The following is a 17,443-nucleotide window of genomic DNA, read 5'->3' on the forward strand; positions in this document are numbered from 1 at the left end:
GATATTGAAACTTAAAAATTAATTGTCAATTGTTCACTGCTAGTATTTTTAAATGAATGTATGTGTATGTGTGTTATCTATAAAAAATCACCAGTGATCTTGCTCAACTCACTAATTTCAGTAGATTTTTAAAAATAATCCTTGGGATTTTTCTACATAGACAGTCTTGTCATCTATAAATAGGGATAGTTTTGGCTTTTTATTTTCATGCCTTTTTTTTTCTTGTTATACTGCACTGAGTGGGGCCTAGCATATATGCTTGTATATTAAATTTACAAAAATCTAAATTATCTCAGATTGGTCATTTGCCTTAATCCATAAACATTTTTGTATGTGCCTCTCCTATGAAAATTTTTTGCATCTTCAGAATGGACTTCTTATTTAAGAAACATTTGTTGAGTACTTACTATGTGCTAGGAATACAAAGTTTAAATGATAAAGTTCCTGCCTTAGAGACGTTTATTGTCTACTGGAGAAGGTGGGCATATAATTTACCCAGGCGGGTAAATAATTTATAAACTCAAGTAATTAGCATTGTAATAGAAGTTGCCTAGTACTTGTATATCTACTATCTCTGCTAAAAGGATTGAGGAAAGCTTTACTGAGGAACTGTCATTTGAGCTTGGTCACAAAAAATGAGAAGGAATTTGCCAGGTAAATTTGTGCAGGAATCAGAGATTCTAGACAAAGGGAACTGCATGTGCAAACGTAAAAGAGCATGGCGATGTTGGAAAGGATCAACTGGAGCTAGAGCATGGGACTCTGTACATGTTGGGAGAGATGAAACGAGAGGCATGGTGGAGCTTAAGTGCTGTGCTATGAATGTTGACCTCATCCTATAGACAGCAGGAAACAAAGTTTTTAAGTGGTAGCTGATACTATAAGGCTTTTTTCAAAAAAAGAAAAAACTCTGGCAGTAGTACAGAAGATACACTACAGATGGAAAGACTAATTAGAAGGTGTAGCATTTATTCAGAGGAGAGGTTATGAGGATCACCTAGGTCACTAGGATAGTGGTGGTAGTGGGGATGGAAAGGAGGCCCTGAGACTGAGAGGTAAAATCAACAGGATATGGACTGGATTGATTGGAGGGCAAAAAGGAGATATAGAAGGTTGATTGTGACCCAGGTCTTTTGGCGTTATCTTTTTGATCAGGAGATTAGAATTGCTGATATGTCACTTTCACATTTAGACTACACAAACTTTTAGAATCATGAGGCTTTGTAGCATTTCTTTTCAAAGAATTAACCAAAGGAATGCTACTCACATTTCATGATGTATGCATATATGTGTTGATATATTTATATAAAATAAAGCTTGTGAAAAGTTTTAAGTGTTTCTCATAAGTGGGAAGATAACCACTAAATTGTTAAAAGTAGTTATCTCAGTGAGTGACCTTGGGGGAGGGATGGATAAGGAGCTTCTGTACTATTTCTGTACTTTTAAACTTTTTATAAATGCACGTTTTTATGTTTTAAATTGAACTAAATAAACCGTGTCACATACTACAGTATTTATAAGAGAAGCAGTTATTTCTCGGTTAGAATTATAAGTGCTTGACTTCATCTTTTGATGGAACTTCCATATATAACCTGTTAGGTTTTCAAGTGTTTCTCTGTGCCTAGCACCATGAATAGGCACTGCGAGGGATAAATACCTGCTCTGATAGAGCATATTTTTAAATTTACAGACATAAAAACAACATAGTAAACAATAGGCCTAACTAATGCCGAAGTTGCAGGAGAGTTCAGTGTGAGTTGGAATAGTGAGAGAAGACCAAACTGTTGTAGGATGGTAGAAGACTGATGGGAGATGGAGTTGACTTCAAGTCAGATGAAAAGCAGAAATAAGGACACGGCAATGGTAACAACCACTGTTCTAGTGCTAGAAAGCATAGTAATATATTTCTTTTAATCACTTGTCTGCCTTTAGGCTGAAGTGTATATTTCTTTAAATAGAAAAAAAAATGAATGTGTTAGCTTTTTAAATTGAGTTTTAAAAATTATTTTTTCTTCCAGGAATCTGTCTTGAACTATCGTTTCGATCCTCTCGGCATTGTTGATGGTTTTACTGCCGAGGTAGGGGCAAGCGGTGCTTTCTGCCCCACACATTTGACTCTTCCAGTTGAAGTGTCATTCTACAGTGTTTCAGATGACAATGCTCCCTCTCCTTATATGGCAAGTATTTTTTATATTGTATGTTTTCCTGCCAAATCAACCAACTTAATGACAAATTTCTTTAAGTGCTTTGGTGCAGTACTTGAAAGTATAAATCATTTCCTAACAGCTGAATACAAACTAATATGCCAAAATATTACCTCACAACTTCTTTCTAAGCTAGTTCAAACAACAGATAACCTCTTTTGCATTTAAGGATGGTACTAAAAATGTACTTATTTCTCTTTGTCTTGAAAAAATGATAAAAATTGATTAGTGACACTGTAATTCCATCTTGCTGAGTTCACGGTGAAACATTCTCAAATGCTTAGTGTGCACTGTGTCCTCTAGTCCTACAAGGCTTTGGTGACATAAGGCTTCTGTATGGCCCTTTTACTCCCTTTTTGGTTTGGTTTGGTTTGGTTTGTCTTTGGGCCGATTCTTTTCTAATCCTAGGGGTTTTTGTTGTTGTTGTTGTTTTGGACAGGATTTCACTCTGTTGCCTAGGCTGGAGTGCAGTGGTGCAGTCATAGCCCGCTGCTGCCCCAAACTTCTGGCCTCAAACCATCCTCCTTCCTTGGAACTCCTAAATAGCTGGATCTACAAATATGCGCCACCATGCCTAGCTAATTTTTATGTTTTGTAGAGGCAGGGCCTCCCTATATTGCCCAGGCTGGTCTTGAACTCCTGGCCTCAAGCAGACCTCCCACTTTGGCCTTCCAAGTGTTGGGATTACAGGCATGAGCCACCACAACTGGCCTAATCCTAGAGTTCTTTAGGATACTAGCTACTTCAGACTCATGATGATGTCTTAATGGAGAGTGAAATAACTAAAAGGAGTTAGAGCAAGCTTGTCTGGCCTACAGCCCACATGCAGCCCAGGAAGGCTTATTTGTAAACATTCTTAAAACATTATGAGATTTTTTTGTGTGATTTTTGTTTTTTAGCTCATCAGCTATTGTTAGTGTTAGTATATTTTATGTGTGGCCCAAGACAATTCTTCTTCTGCCAGTGTGGCCCAGGGAAGCCAAAAGATTGGACACCTCTGAGTTACAGTGTTGAGCCTTAAGATGAATCTTATGATTTACCTTTCCAATTTTTTATTCCAATGGCTTGTGGATAATATAAGCATTCATTTGCAAAAACAATACTGAGTACTAGTATATGATTAGTATCAGCCCTCTTCCAAAAGACAAAGAGAGATAAGTAGCTAGCCATGCGGGTCTGTAAAAAGTTGACAGTGATGGTATCAAATATGGAGTCAAATCTGGGTTTTCATGTTAGGTGTTACTTTTGAGAAATGCAGATTACTGTAGGCATTGAACATTATAGCCTAGTCTTGCTGCTTGAATTTCCTAACTTACTATCTGGCCTAACTGCTTCCTCTCCTAACACCCCTCTCCACAACCTTCTAGGTTTTCAAGGACATTAGTAACAATGACTTTTGTTATTAATAAAAGCTGTAAAAAGGAACATCTATATAATTGAGAAACAACAGAGAGGAAAGGAAGCTACTTTTAGGAACCTATATGTGGCCTACTCATTATTGGCCCAGTTTCCTCAAAGAAAGCTTACTCCATTCTACGGGTGAAGATTTTAGTCAAGAGCTTGATTAGTGTTTCACACTTTGACAGAAAAAGCAGAGTGGTGTCTGCTTATTTATTCAAAGTTTTCTTTTCCCAACAACGTTCACATCTGTGGGTCATAAGCATGAAGATGCCCAGCATAGGTTATTATCGAAAGAAGAGGCCCCCTTCACAAACCTGCCCAGTTATTACATAATGCTACCTGTTCATTTACCATAGAAAGATGTACCCACTTTTCCAGAATTATTTTGAAAAAATAACTGCTAATTTTGGACAATTAATAAAATGGAAAGTACCACTGAGATAAGTTTAATACCAGAATAAATGCATATCATACTCGAATGCTTACAAAATGAGAATATAGCAACAGCCTGTTTTGCCTTACCAGGACATCAAGGATCTCATCAGTTTCACACCTTTTACTGGCATATAGTAATAGAGGATGGAAAGATAAGGTCTAAAATACTGTGATCTGGCCAGGCACAGTGGCTCACATCTGAATCCCCGCACTTTGGGAGGCTGAGGCGGACAGATCACCTGAAGCCGGCAGATCGCCTGAGGCCAAGAGTTCAAGACCAGCCTGGCCAACATGGTGAAACCCTGTCTTTACTAATAATACAAAAAATTAGCTGAGCATGGTGGCGCACGCCTGTAATCCCAGCTACTCAGGAGGCTAAGGCAGGAGAATCACTTGAACCCGGGAGGCAGAGGTTGCAGTGATCAGAGATCGCGTCATTGCACTCCAGCCTGGACGACAAGAGCAAAACTCCATCTCAAAATAAATAAATAAAATAAAATACTGTGATCTATCATTAGTGAACAGAGTCCCTGTTGGCCATTAGGATGGCTTGGAAACAAGATAAAAGGGTAAACTGGCTGAAAATCAGCTCAAATAAATACCTTTGATGGAAATTAATGAGCAAGAGGTAATTTGAACTATGCTTTTAAAAAGCAAAACAGCATTCATCTTTCACCTTAGTTGATGTCTCAAAAATGAAGGATTGGGAGATAAAAGATTTTGTCACTCCAGAAAGTACTAGAGATGTACACACAGATGATTGCAGATTGTTGAATAGGTATTGGCAAGGGTATAAATCAAGTTACTGAATTTAATCTATCCTTTTGAGAAACTCTGACTTTCTTTTCTCTGATGACATTCTTCAATCAACTATCCCATTTATATTTTTCCTATGAAAAAATTAGAACATTTTCAAAAAATAGTCTGTATTCTTCTATTAAAAGTTTACTTACTAGGAATGCATTCTTTTTGCAAGTGACCCAGTCCCAGTCTTTCCTGCTATGAATTAATTTTGTTCCTCAGGGAATATTCTCTATATTTTTGTAGTTGAATCTGTTTTCAAAGAATTGATTATGTTTTGGTAAGACTATACATATCACAGACCAGCAGAGTGAAGACATAAAATGCTTATTTGTTACTCTTATAATAACCTTGTTACTCTAATAATAATTTGGGGACCTTTTATCACAGATTATACAAATGACTCACAAGGGTAAAATTTTAGCACAGAAAATCCTATCTTTGTGGTATAGAGGTGGTATAGGACTTCTCATTAAGTAATTCCCTTAAAGATTAACTCAAAGCCATATAATATTATTCTCCGGTTGGGAGTCAGTGGTAAAAATGTTCTCCAAGTGTTATATGACAACACTTAGCCGTTTAGAAATGGCTGCAGTGTGAAACCAGGCAGAAATATCTAAGGCAGGTTTGCCAGTGGCAAATTTATAATATGACTTTCATTATAATATTATCAGGGCCATGTATGATTTCCTTTCATTTGTAATTAACCAGATCAAGATATATTTCTTTCAGTTTTCCACTTATTTGTGCATATTCCCTATTCCATAATAATTTGAGCAGTTTTTGTATAAGATTTTGACCATATTTATTTTAATCCTACTATTCCATTTTAAAATCCCAGAAGAAGGGCCGGGCATGGTGGCTCACACCTGTAATCCCAGCACTTTGGGAGGCTGGGGCAGGCGGATAACTTGAGGTCAGGAGTTCAAGACCAGCTTGGCCAACATGGTAAAACCCCGTCTCTACTAAAAGCACAAAAATTAGCTGGGCGTGATGGTGGGCGCCTGTAATCCCAGCTACTCGGGAGGCTGAGGCACAAGAATGGCTTAAACCCAGGAGGCAGAGGTTGCACTGAGCCAAGATCGTGCCACTGCACTCCAGTCTGGATGACAGAACAAGGCTCCATCTCATAAAAAAGAAAAAAAAAATGCCAGAAGAAAATGTGTTTTTCTCTTTTGTGTTAAATATGGTAACTTTTTCTAGGTATAAATATTAATATGCTGATCAATTAAAATGATGAAATTATTACAATAATGATGAATAATAATAAAATTCCAAATAATTTCCCAGTCCCTTTCTAAAATTCCTAACTTGCCAATGCTACTAGTCTTAACATTGCTTACAAATTGTTTTAAATTGTTGCCTTCACTTTATGGTTTTTTTCAAAAAGCTATTTTTTTTTAATAAATTGATTTAGTTACTGTTATTGTGTTCTAAAAACTATTGGAATTGAATGCATTAAAGGAAACAAGTATAAACTTGGTAGTAGTTGCCTTACCAGTTTTACTGTATGTATTTGGTGGGGAGGCAGATGGCTGGCAAGGAAGAACGGTAATATATTACATGTAGTTATATGATTTTAAAGATAGCTATTATTTAGGTATATTTTACTTTTTCTTTCTGAAACTAGGAAGAAAACATGTATAATATACCATACCTTTTTCATGTAGAGTAAATGGCCACACTCTGCTCATTAAAAAAAAAGTGGTATACAGAGTATCTCATTAGGCATGTAGGGCAGATTGTAAGAGATAAATTGTTAAAGTTTCATTGCTGCTTTGGTTAGGGTTGCAGTTTGTTGATGTGCTTTTTTCATGCTTTAAATAACCACGTGACAAATCTGATTTGTCAAGAACCACGTATGTGTTAACCTTAATGTGTTAATTTAATAACCTGATGTCAAGTGTTGTTCACTTGGAGTGAATTCATATGCCAGAATGTGGCTTTCCCTTTTACCTTTATTCACTCCTTTTTACTTCCTAACCCTGGTCCAACTTCCGAACCCAACAGAGAGACGTCACCTGATAGGACAGTGCTGTTTTATATTTGCTTTTACATAAGTTTGGCATGTACAATGTATAATAATGAAATCATGAAATGTAGAACATACAGTTCTCCTCAACTACTTGAAAGAAAAGTATTAGCCCAGTTAACATAAATGCATCAGCATTCATTTTTTAAGGCCCTTTAAGTATCACAGGCTGGGCACGGTGGCTCACGCCTATAATCCCAGCACTTTGGGTGGCAGAGGCGGGTGGATCTCCTGAGGTCAGGAGTTCGAGACCAGCCTGGACAACATGGTAGAACCACTGCACCCCCCCCAACCATTTCTACTAAAAATACAAAAATTAGCTGGACGTGGTGGTGAGCGCCTGTAGTCCCAGCTACTTGGGAGGCTGAGACAGAAGAATCGCTAAGTTTGCGCCACTGCACTCCAGCCCCGGTGACAGAGTGAGAAAGCATCTCAAATAATAATAATAATAATAATAATTAAGTATCACAATTACCACCGATAGTCATTTGGTTATCCTGGTTATTGATCATCCTGGTTACTGAGAAACTTTTACACATTCAATTTGAACTTACCTTGTTTTAACATACACTTTTTCCCCATTGATTGCATTTTTGCAGTAATGAGAACATCCTGAGAAAAACTACTTCCTATACTAGAGCAGGGCTCCCAAACCTTAATGTAAATTGATATCATCTGGAGAATCTTGTTAAAATGTATATTTGACTTCGTAAGGTCTGGGAAGAGGCCAGACATTTCACATTCCTAACGAGTTCACAAGTGATGCTGATGATGCTTATCTGAGGATCATTCTTTGAGTACCAAACTAACGGGAGGACTCCTAATATCCTCTTTTAGACTTCTCTAGTGACATGACCCTAATTTAGCTTTAACCTTGACTCACATCAGCTCTCAATCCATTGTGTTCTGATTTAGAATCAATTTGGATTCTTAGATTCCTTAATAAGTAAATGACCAAAGAAAAGCAAAATACCTTAATAATATCCAGATTAAGACACAACATGATATAAGGTTGTTTCTGAAGAAATATTTAATTTTAGGAAAGCGAGATTTTATAGCTTTACTATAGAACATTCCACAGCCTGAAAGTTACTGATTTAACTTTCATTTTCCACTTTTTGTCCTAAACATCTCTTATCTCATAAAGTAGTACCAGGCAGGAACTACAGACTTCCAAATTCCTTTTCTATTTTTTTCTGTCTTTATTCAGAAATCCAGATATGTAACTTAACTCTCAGACTGAAGAATTGACTTTATTTTTGGCCAAGACTTACTTTCCTACACTTGTGACTTTTTACATGCCCAAAGACCAATAAATTACTTGCTGCTTCATTTCCCCTCTCCCTCAAGATACATGGGAAGGGTCCTATTACCTTCCTTTTTTTCTTTTTTAGTTAGGAACTTCTTACTTTTATTCCTATATCTTAATAGTAATTTTGAGTGCTGTGGCCATTGATGTTATATATTCTTTATAGTGACATCACCAGGAAGAACAGTAAAGTGTTTCCTTGGGGTAGAAACATAGAATGTATCTCTATTAATTCAATATGAATGTTTTTCCATAGAAATAGAATTCTGAAATTTTAATAAATTACATGAGTTATTCTTATTTTAGTCTTTTATGTACATATGCATCAGTTTGTACTCAATTTGTCTTCTTTTATTTCAAGGGTGTGATTACTTTAGAGTCCCTTGGTAAAAGGGGTTATCGAGTACCTCCTTCAGGAACAATACAAGTGGTATGTGTTTTATAGCCTACAATTGCAATAATCATTCTCTCACATACATATAGAACTTAGCCCTTTCTCCTGCTACTGCTGCTGCAACAACTTTGGTAAGTAACAGTGGGGCTGCAGCTTTGTTTGGAGTTTCCCTGCTCTGCCCCAGGAATGACCATTTGGGGACCTCCATAAAAGGAAAGCATTAATAAGCTAATCAAGGTGAATGCTTAAGAAAAATAACATATGACAGTTTGCATAACTTCAATAGGACTCTTTTCAATATATTTAGAACCTAATATTACTGGTGCCTTCTTTTTAATAAACCAGATTGAGACGAACCTATTTAAAAGGAGACCCCAAATACTAGAATTGCTTTGGCAGGAAAACTTGGGAAACAAATTATTTTATTTCTAATAATTTCTAAAATTGATTTAATGAGATGACCACACAAAGCAGAGATATAGTCTGACAGATGTCAGGGCAGAGAAGGCATCATTCCTTTTGGTCTAGGCATTGATCTCCTTTTGGCTCAGGAGAGTCTTCCTATCTCAGAACAGTCCTTCATCATCCCTAGTCTAGGGTTCTCAGAATAATAATCTGATATTAAGGCCAGCTTGAAATTGAGTTAACTCTAGATACGACCCAGCATAATCCTGCAAGCCCTCAAATCTATTACAAAGTTTGCAGACTGAAAGAGAGTGTAGCTAAGGCTTGCTCCTCATACCCAGGATTTGATCTAATCCAACAAGCCTTTTTATGACCTTTGACCTCAGTGTGTTCAGTACTTTGTCAGATCACTTTTACTCATCATCATTGTTCCAATACTGCAAGGAATGTGTACATTTGTTTATTTCATATCATACAGGAATGAAACAGAAATATGCAACATGTACGTGTGTGTGTATATATATATATACACACACACACACATATATAGTAATACATATTTATATAAGTTTAACTGAGGAGGAATTACCACAAGAATACCACAGGTAAACCGATTTCTTGAAGTAAAGGAGTGACAGTGTTCTCTTGCCTTTGGCTATGCAGCTCATGAGAAAGGGTGGGTCAGTGGAAAGCTAGCTGTCAGTTGTGATAATAATGAAGCATAAACTCGGAGGTAACACATTTACCTCTTGTTTGGAGACTGCCAACTTTAGTGGTTAATTATAAGTATGAAATTTGGGTATGTCTTCTATTCCGTATACAGTTTAACTGTGTATAAACATGATTTGAACTCCTGGCTTATGAGGTGTAGTTGTTGAATGTATTAGCCTTAATCTTAAGACTCACTAGATTTCAAAAATTGGATTATGATATTGATATATTTCTCATTTTGATTCAGTGAGTGATGTCCAGTGCCACGGATGAGCTTCTGAAAGCATGGGTACCAAGTTACCTATTGATGTGTTGGTAATTTGGTTAAAGTCAGATCAGCAGCTTGGGGTTTTGTTTAAAAATGAGTACTTTAAAAATAATATTCCTTCAATTATTCATAACCAAGCAACAGTTGAATTTTAATTCAGTCTTTACCATGGATACATATTTTGGTCTATAATGATACTGAGAATTTTTTTAAAGCCTAGTGTTGCTACAGATTTTGAAATGATTCCATGTATGAGTAAATGAAGTATTAGCCTACTTTAGATCTAATTAATAATAGTGAGCTTTGTTTTCTAAACTTGGGGAAATGTTCAGATAGGAAAAAGTCTCTTCTTTGAGCACCTATTTTAAATTTTATAATAATCATATGTACCTAAGATATCAAACCTGCTAATTTTACTGAGCTTATATTTTTATTTGAAGTATTCTATTTGCTATTAAAATGTGAGAAAAATTAAAACTCGATTTTGAGAAGTTTGAACTTGATACTCTTCAGCAAAGCTATTATGTTTGAAATAATTGAACTGGAATATTTTAACCCAATAAGGATGTATTTTGCTTAGGCCAGTGGAACTATTCCTTAAAGTTACTCCTCTGAACAAGGAGTAAAATTTATATATATGAAATTTGTGACTAAATATTTTGATTTGTTATTGGACCTTATATTTTTGTAAAACAAAAAATTGAACCTTTTAAAAAATAATATTATTTCTTAAACTTTTGAAATTGTGTTAATTTTAGTCCCTGAAACTGAATTATATTCAGTGGTATTACCTTGTTGTTTAAAATCTTGTTTGATTATTGGCACAATCATTCTGAATCACATCAACAAATCACTATTTTTAAAGAATAATTTCTATATTGTTTCTTCAGACCTTATTTAATCCTAATAAGACTGTGGTGAAGATGTTTGTTGTGATATATGATTTACGAGATATGCCAGCCAATCATCAGACATTCCTACGACAAAGAACTTTTTCTGTACCTGTTAAACAAGAAGTGAAGAGAAGTGTTAATAGAGAGAACATCCGACACACAGAAGAACGGTTATTACGCTACCTCATACATCTGAGGTAATGCTTCAAATTAATATGAAAATGTTACTTTAGAACAACTCTAAAATTTTTAGTTTTTTTTTTTTAAACTGTGACTCTAACTAGACCAATGTCCCTTGGGGCTTTGCTTAGCTTGGGAACTCCTGATGATGTGCCGAGTTGCTGAAAGTACATGGCATACCTTCCTGTGGTTATTACTTGTTGAATTAGGGAAGTTTTCATTTACAGGTGTTTAATATAAAATATTTTATGCCAAAACACATGCATCTGGGGCAGTGAAACACATTTTCTAAACAAATACTATTTAAAAATGTAATACGAGGGCCGGGCGCAGTGGCTCACACCTGTAATTCCAGCACTTTGGGAGGCCAAGGTGGGCGGATCACCTTCAGGAGTTTGAGACCAGCCTGGCCAACATAGTGAAACCCTGTCTCTACTAAAAATACAAAAATTACCTGGGCATGGTGGTGGGAGCCTGTAGTCCCAGCTACTCAGGAGGCTGAGGCAGGAGAATTGCTTGAACCCAGGACGTGGAGGTTGCAGTGAGCTGAGGTCACACCATTGGACTCCAGCCTGGGTGACAAGAATGAGACTCTGTCTCAAAAAAAAAAAAAAAGTAATATGACCCATATAAATCATTTTATATTTTTCTTTCTTTTTTTTTTTTTTCTTGAGACGGAGTCTCACTCTGTTCATCAGGAGGAGTCACCTTTCATCTCTGGTCCAGGCAGAAGACTTCTTCAATCTGTTATTGCTGATGGGGACCACCTGCTATCTTTCTTTAGATATGCCTTGCAGTGGTGATCTGGAGTGAATAAGCAGTGAGCTGTACACTCAAGTCCCATACGTGAAAGTCCATTAATTATTCTCCCCAAAGCACTATTTAATTAGTTCTTTCATCTCAGTCTTCTGCCTGTTGTTCTGTATGCAAAAGACATGTTCAGCCAGCACAATGTATTTAAACCAAATCTGACACTACCTGATGTAAGCCACATGGGAAATGTTACACAGATTGTGGGAATGAAAAATCTATGAAAAACAGACTTGGAAAACTTTTTTTAAGAGACATGGTATAGCCGGGCATGGTGGCTCACACCTATAATCCCGGCACTCTGGGAAGCCGAGGCAGGTGGATCACCTGAGGTCAGGAGCTCAAGACCAGCCTGGCCAACATGGTGAAACCCCATCTCTACTAAAAATACAAAAATTAGCCAGGCGTGGTGGTGGACACCTGTAATCCCAGCTCCTCGGGAAGCTGAGGCAGGAGAATCACTTGAACCTGGGAGCTGAGATCATACCACTGCACTCCACCCTGGGCAAAGGAGCAAGACTCTCACATGAATGAATGAATGAATGACATGGTATGATGGTATGAAATAGCAGACTATAAGAATACCTACCAAACTAGAAAAAGATTCAACCCTTTCTGGTTAAACTTGCATTTGACACCATTCCTCTTGAAGTTTAACAACCATAGCTATTTGTAACCAAAACCAATACTGGCCAGAGTAAAAATCAGCCACCTTAGCTTTTATAATCTCCACATAATGACAGGACACTTTAAAGAAACCTTTTTGGGGAAAACTGTATACTTCCCAAAGAATGTTCTCCTTCAGTTGGGAAGGTGAAAAACTTCAGAGAGGAGGGAAGAGTGAGCCAGTCTGCTTTAACATACAGAGCTGTGACCACCACATCTTTCAGCTAGTTCAGGAGAAAAATCCACAAACCCAGAGAGTATTTATGCTATGCCAAGGGAAAAACAAAGAGAAATTAGCACTACAGGGTATGTTTGTCTGTTTGGTAGGTAAGTTAATGTGAGTGAAGATTCCAAATCCCTGCACTATATTACAGATATTAGCAGTGGATAGAAACAGTTTCATATACAGTTTTGATAGCCATTTTCATTTTACTGCTAACCTTTCTCTTGACTTTTGATGGTGGCTGGGTTTTACTTAGCCTAGCCACTGTTGATTATAGCAGTTTTTTATCATCTACCCCAAATCATGGGAGGCTAAGTTGTGTGAAATGGGTCAGTCTGTGGAGCTAGAAGATGCCAGGGCTACAGAGCCCAAATGTAATGTTATTGAGTAATGTGAGTGAACTGCCACGTGAACCTGCAGATGAGGAAAGGTGCATGTACTGTGGAGTCAGGGAGGAAAAGTAAGATTCTATTTGACACTCAGATTTACAGGAAGAAGCATCTCAGGCATTGAGGGAAGGAAAAGGAGTATGAGGTATTTAGGGAATGGTAAGAGAGCAGCATTTAAATAAAAGCCTATGCTTTGGTCTTTAGAAAGACCTTAAATACCATATTAAAGAGTTAGTGTTGACCTAATATTGTAGCAAGATTAGTTCTTCCTGCTTTCAAATTTTAATTATTCTAGTTTGTTTTAAAGACTCATTCTCTGAAATGTTTTATATTTTCTTTATTTGTTTAGGTTCCAGAGTTCTAAATCTGGAAAGATCTACCTCCATAGAGATGTACGGCTCCTGTTCTCTAGAAAGTCAATGGAGGTTGATAGCGGTGCTGCATATGAACTCAAATCTTACACTGAATCGCCAACAAACCCTCAGTTTTCACCAAGATGTTGATAAGGAGTGATGATTTAAAGTATTTACTCAGTACCCAAGTTTGCAAGTAAAAATTAGCATATAATGGATTGTACCAAATTAACAATCAGGAGAGTGGATCCTCTCCTGTTATCCTGGACCAGTTTTTATGAAAGGATTCCTGAAATGAAATCCATATATTCCATGTAGACTGGAAAAACTCATGTCCTAATCCTTTTTGTACTGTTGAAACCACTTCATTGGACATGTTGCAATAGCAAAACCCCCAGTTAGATTAGTGTTTACACATTTTATTTCTCAGTTATTTAATATTTAATGTTTTCCTTAATACTCAAGTGATGTTTGTCTCTAGTGTTCTAATGTAGCACAAATCCTATATGTAAAATCATACTATGTATTTTTGACATTAATGTTGAAATCTGAAATATATGCACAAGTCTTTAATTTTGTGTGATGTGTTAAGTGCTGTTCATTTAAGTTATTGAAAATGAGAATAAAATGTTGAGCTTCTTTAAAATTAACACACTATGCAAGCATGTGTACTTTTTATATCTCTCATGTTTAGTTTTTATAACACCATATCCAGGCTGCTATCTCACATAGTAGCCCTTTAACATATTGTATTAGCAGTGCAGTGTGGACTAAGCTGCTTCACATTCCCTTTGCAAGTTCAGATCATCATGCCCATTCATAGTCAGGATTCCTTATCCCCAAAACGTTCTATTTTTCCTTAATCACTACTATAGAGTCTTTACATTAAATTACTGTCCTATGCTAGATAATTTTCTCAAATTGTTAAAAGAATATGTACTTTGGAAACAAATTAGTATTTATATTGTAAATATATGCAAAAACAAACGAAGAAATGTGTACTTGGCTTTTATTTGTAGATGAGACATTTATGTGATTGAGTGAATTAGCCATTAGGCATTTTCATTCTAGCTCTACAGCTGCAAAGAGGGAGGGGGAAGATGTCTTGAGTCTTGTTCCCGATTTATCACTAAGTGCATCAGAAGTCTGTCTTCCAACACCCTTGGAAAGAACAGGGTGGTTTTTAGATGTTTGTGCTCAGACAGTGGGCAAAGCAGATTAAATAACAAGGCAAAAATAGTAGGAATGCTGGTAGAAATCTATGACTGCAGGTTAAAAAAACAGACCACTCAAGTAGGCCAGACCCAGGAGACCTGGGAATCTAGAACCTGGTAAGCACTCTGGAATTGGGAAAGGGGAAAGTCTACTTTTGGACCCAGGCATTAGACCACTTAAGAGAATCTATCAGTCCAGGTGATGAATGTGTGGCTGCAGGCCAGCAGGCTGTGGAATGGCAAACAGATACCTTTTATATATTTCTTTTAAAATACCAGTTAAAGAAAAAAAGTCTATTTCCATAAAACTAAAAAAATTTCATTGGTGCAAATTTATGAAGATTGTTTTCAATCTTTAGACTATGTGGAAAACAGATGGGACAAGGACCCAAAGGTTTGGATTGTAGTCCCAGCTCTAATGGTATCTGATGGAACTGACTCCAGGAATCCCCTAATGTTTCCAGGTCTGTGTGATTGAGAAAATGTGGTGAGAGTATGATTAATGTGCCTTCTCTTCTTAAATTCTGTTATCTAATCCTTGAAATAAGTATTTCAGTACATAAATCTAGATATGCATTTGGCAAAAGTCAATATTGATAATTTTATATAAAACTTGGAAAACATCAAAAATATTTTTAAGTTTTTTTTGACCTCTCCAGTAAAGTTTACCCAAAAAATAGTCACATACTTGTGTGCAGGTGTCTTTTTGCATGGATACCACACTGGAATTCTTTCTAGTACATGGTCTTCCAACCTTTCTGAGCACTTTTTAGAAACTTTGAAGTTGAATGGAACACCTGGGTGCATCCTGTGCTTTCTTCCTGGAAAGTTTGTGCAGAGCAAGCACGTGCTGACCTTTTGCCCCTCTACTTCTTAGGGCCTTTTTCACTTATGTTTTTCCTCTGTGAGGTATAATTACCCAGCATCTGTCTGTTCTCACTTGCCCTGGCGTTATCTCTATCACACTGATTCTTTTTCTACCCTTGTGTAGTTATAGGCCAAGGCATTACCACATCTCTATTATCTGTATTCAAAGATTGTCACTAGATTATCTAACAGTTGAGTGTTGGCATGCACAGAAAGATACCAGCAGACAACCAACATTGTTACCTGTGATAGATATGAGAGATCTTACTGCAGGCCCACCTGGCAGTGTTGCAGATGAATAAAATGAGTCGTAACTGATAACTCCCTTTAAAAAGGAACTACGGTTGGGAGGCCGAGGCGGGCAGATCACAAGGTCAGGAGATCGAGACCATCCTGGCTAACATGGTGAAACCCTGTCTCTACTAAAAAAAAAAAAATACAAAAAATTAGCCAGGCGTGGTGGCGGGCGCCTGTAGTCCCAGCTGCTCAGGAGGCTGAGGCAGGAGAATGGCGTGAACCCTGGAGGCAGAGCTTGCAGTGAGCCGAGAATGCGCCACTGCACTCCAGCCTGGGTGACAGAGCAAGACTCCGTCTCAAAAAAAAAAAAAAAAGGAACTATGGGATCACAAATAACCTTTGGAGATTTTCTTCAATGAGAATGCTAAAATCTGTCATGAGAATTAAAAAAATCAAAGTGATGAAATGAGGTCTAGCTGGAAAATACCCAACAGAAGGTTCTCCCCTCTTGCCATTTTCCCTCACCAGATCTGTCATTCCCTGAGGGCTAAGGAAGGGCAAAATTTCTCCTTCAAAGGCTTCATCTTTGAAATCCTCACTCTTTCCTAATTAACTTTATGAATAAAGTGGTGATTCTTTTCTAACTTAATTTATAAATATAAAATACATGTCTATTATAAAAAATGTTCACACCATATAAGTATATAAAGTAAATGTAAAAGTCCCCTCCCTCAAGTTGACCTTTGCAGCTACTGCTTTAACAGGGCTGGTGACTGCTGAAAATTTGGTATGTGATACACTATATGGTTTGCTAGACCTAGGAAAACAGGATCAACCTAAATGGAAGTAGGCTTTTCATATTGGTGAGCATTAACTCTAAATCCATAGACTATCCCTATATAGCACTGGAATCAGCCCATTCTACTCCATCATGGGCTATCTGTGGGAGATATGGCAAAAATGTGGACATGGGGAGAAGAAAGAGAAGATCTGAATGCTTGCAGTGTGCTAGGCATTGTATAGTCAGTTTATATGTCACTGAGTCCTTAAAAACCATACTTCAGAAAAAGAGTGGAAATTCTAGTTATTCTCCAGTTAAAAGGGGGTTTGAAGCTTGCCCAAGGTCATACTGGCAATAAGTAGAAGAACCAGAATTCCAATCTGGGTTAAAGATTGTCTTTTTCACTCTACTACAGTGATATTTTGCCTTTTTTCCTCATTTCCATTATATTTTTCCACCAGAAATATACTTTCCATAATATTCTTGGAAGTGAAGATAATAACTTTCCATGTGGTAAGTGAGATATAGTAAGGAAATGCCTACCTCAAGTGTCCAATTTTTTTAAAACCTACAACTTTGGGAATGAATATCCTAATGCAACTCAGAAGCTATTCAATGTAATATACTGTCAGGAGGCATGAGGTAAAGATTCAGTTTTTCAGGTCTCTTCCAGATCCCCTTTTACCCTATTGTTCACTGGTGTTTTGTTTTGTTTTGTTTGTTTTGTTTTGTTTTTGCTTTTGTTTTTGTTTTTTGAGATGAGTCTTGCTCTGTCACCCAGGCTGGAGTACAGTGGTGTGATCTTGGCTCACTGCAACCTCCGCCTCGCAGGTTCAATTGATTCTCCTGCCTCAGCCTCTTGAATAGCTG

General features: G+C 37.0%; 1 protein-coding gene across 7 annotated transcripts in view; it reads left to right on the plus strand.

Moving 5' to 3' along the window:
• FAM214A (family with sequence similarity 214 member A) overlaps positions 1 to 14,457 on the plus strand; it is a 97,787-nt gene extending 83,330 nt beyond the window's left edge. For 4 of the 7 annotated variants that reach the window (XM_030814070.1, XM_030814069.1, XM_030814071.1 and 1 more), the window contains 4 exons: positions 2,019 to 2,177; positions 8,544 to 8,612; positions 10,851 to 11,050; positions 13,471 to 14,457. In XM_030814070.1, coding sequence (XP_030669930.1) covers positions 2,019 to 2,177; positions 8,544 to 8,612; positions 10,851 to 11,050; positions 13,471 to 13,624 — 582 coding nt within the window. In that variant the 3' untranslated portion in view covers positions 13,625 to 14,457. Of the gene's footprint in view, positions 1 to 2,018; positions 2,178 to 8,543; positions 8,708 to 10,850; positions 11,051 to 13,470 lie in introns of all 7 variants that reach the window. The other 3 variants (XR_004030430.1, XR_004030429.1, XM_030814072.1) reach the window with 3 other exon arrangements.
• Positions 14,458 to 17,443: the final 2,986 nt, after the last annotated feature.

This window comes from Nomascus leucogenys, chromosome 6 (assembly GCF_006542625.1).
Source record: "Nomascus leucogenys isolate Asia chromosome 6, Asia_NLE_v1, whole genome shotgun sequence".
Classification (NCBI taxonomy): domain Eukaryota; kingdom Metazoa; phylum Chordata; class Mammalia; order Primates; family Hylobatidae; genus Nomascus; species Nomascus leucogenys.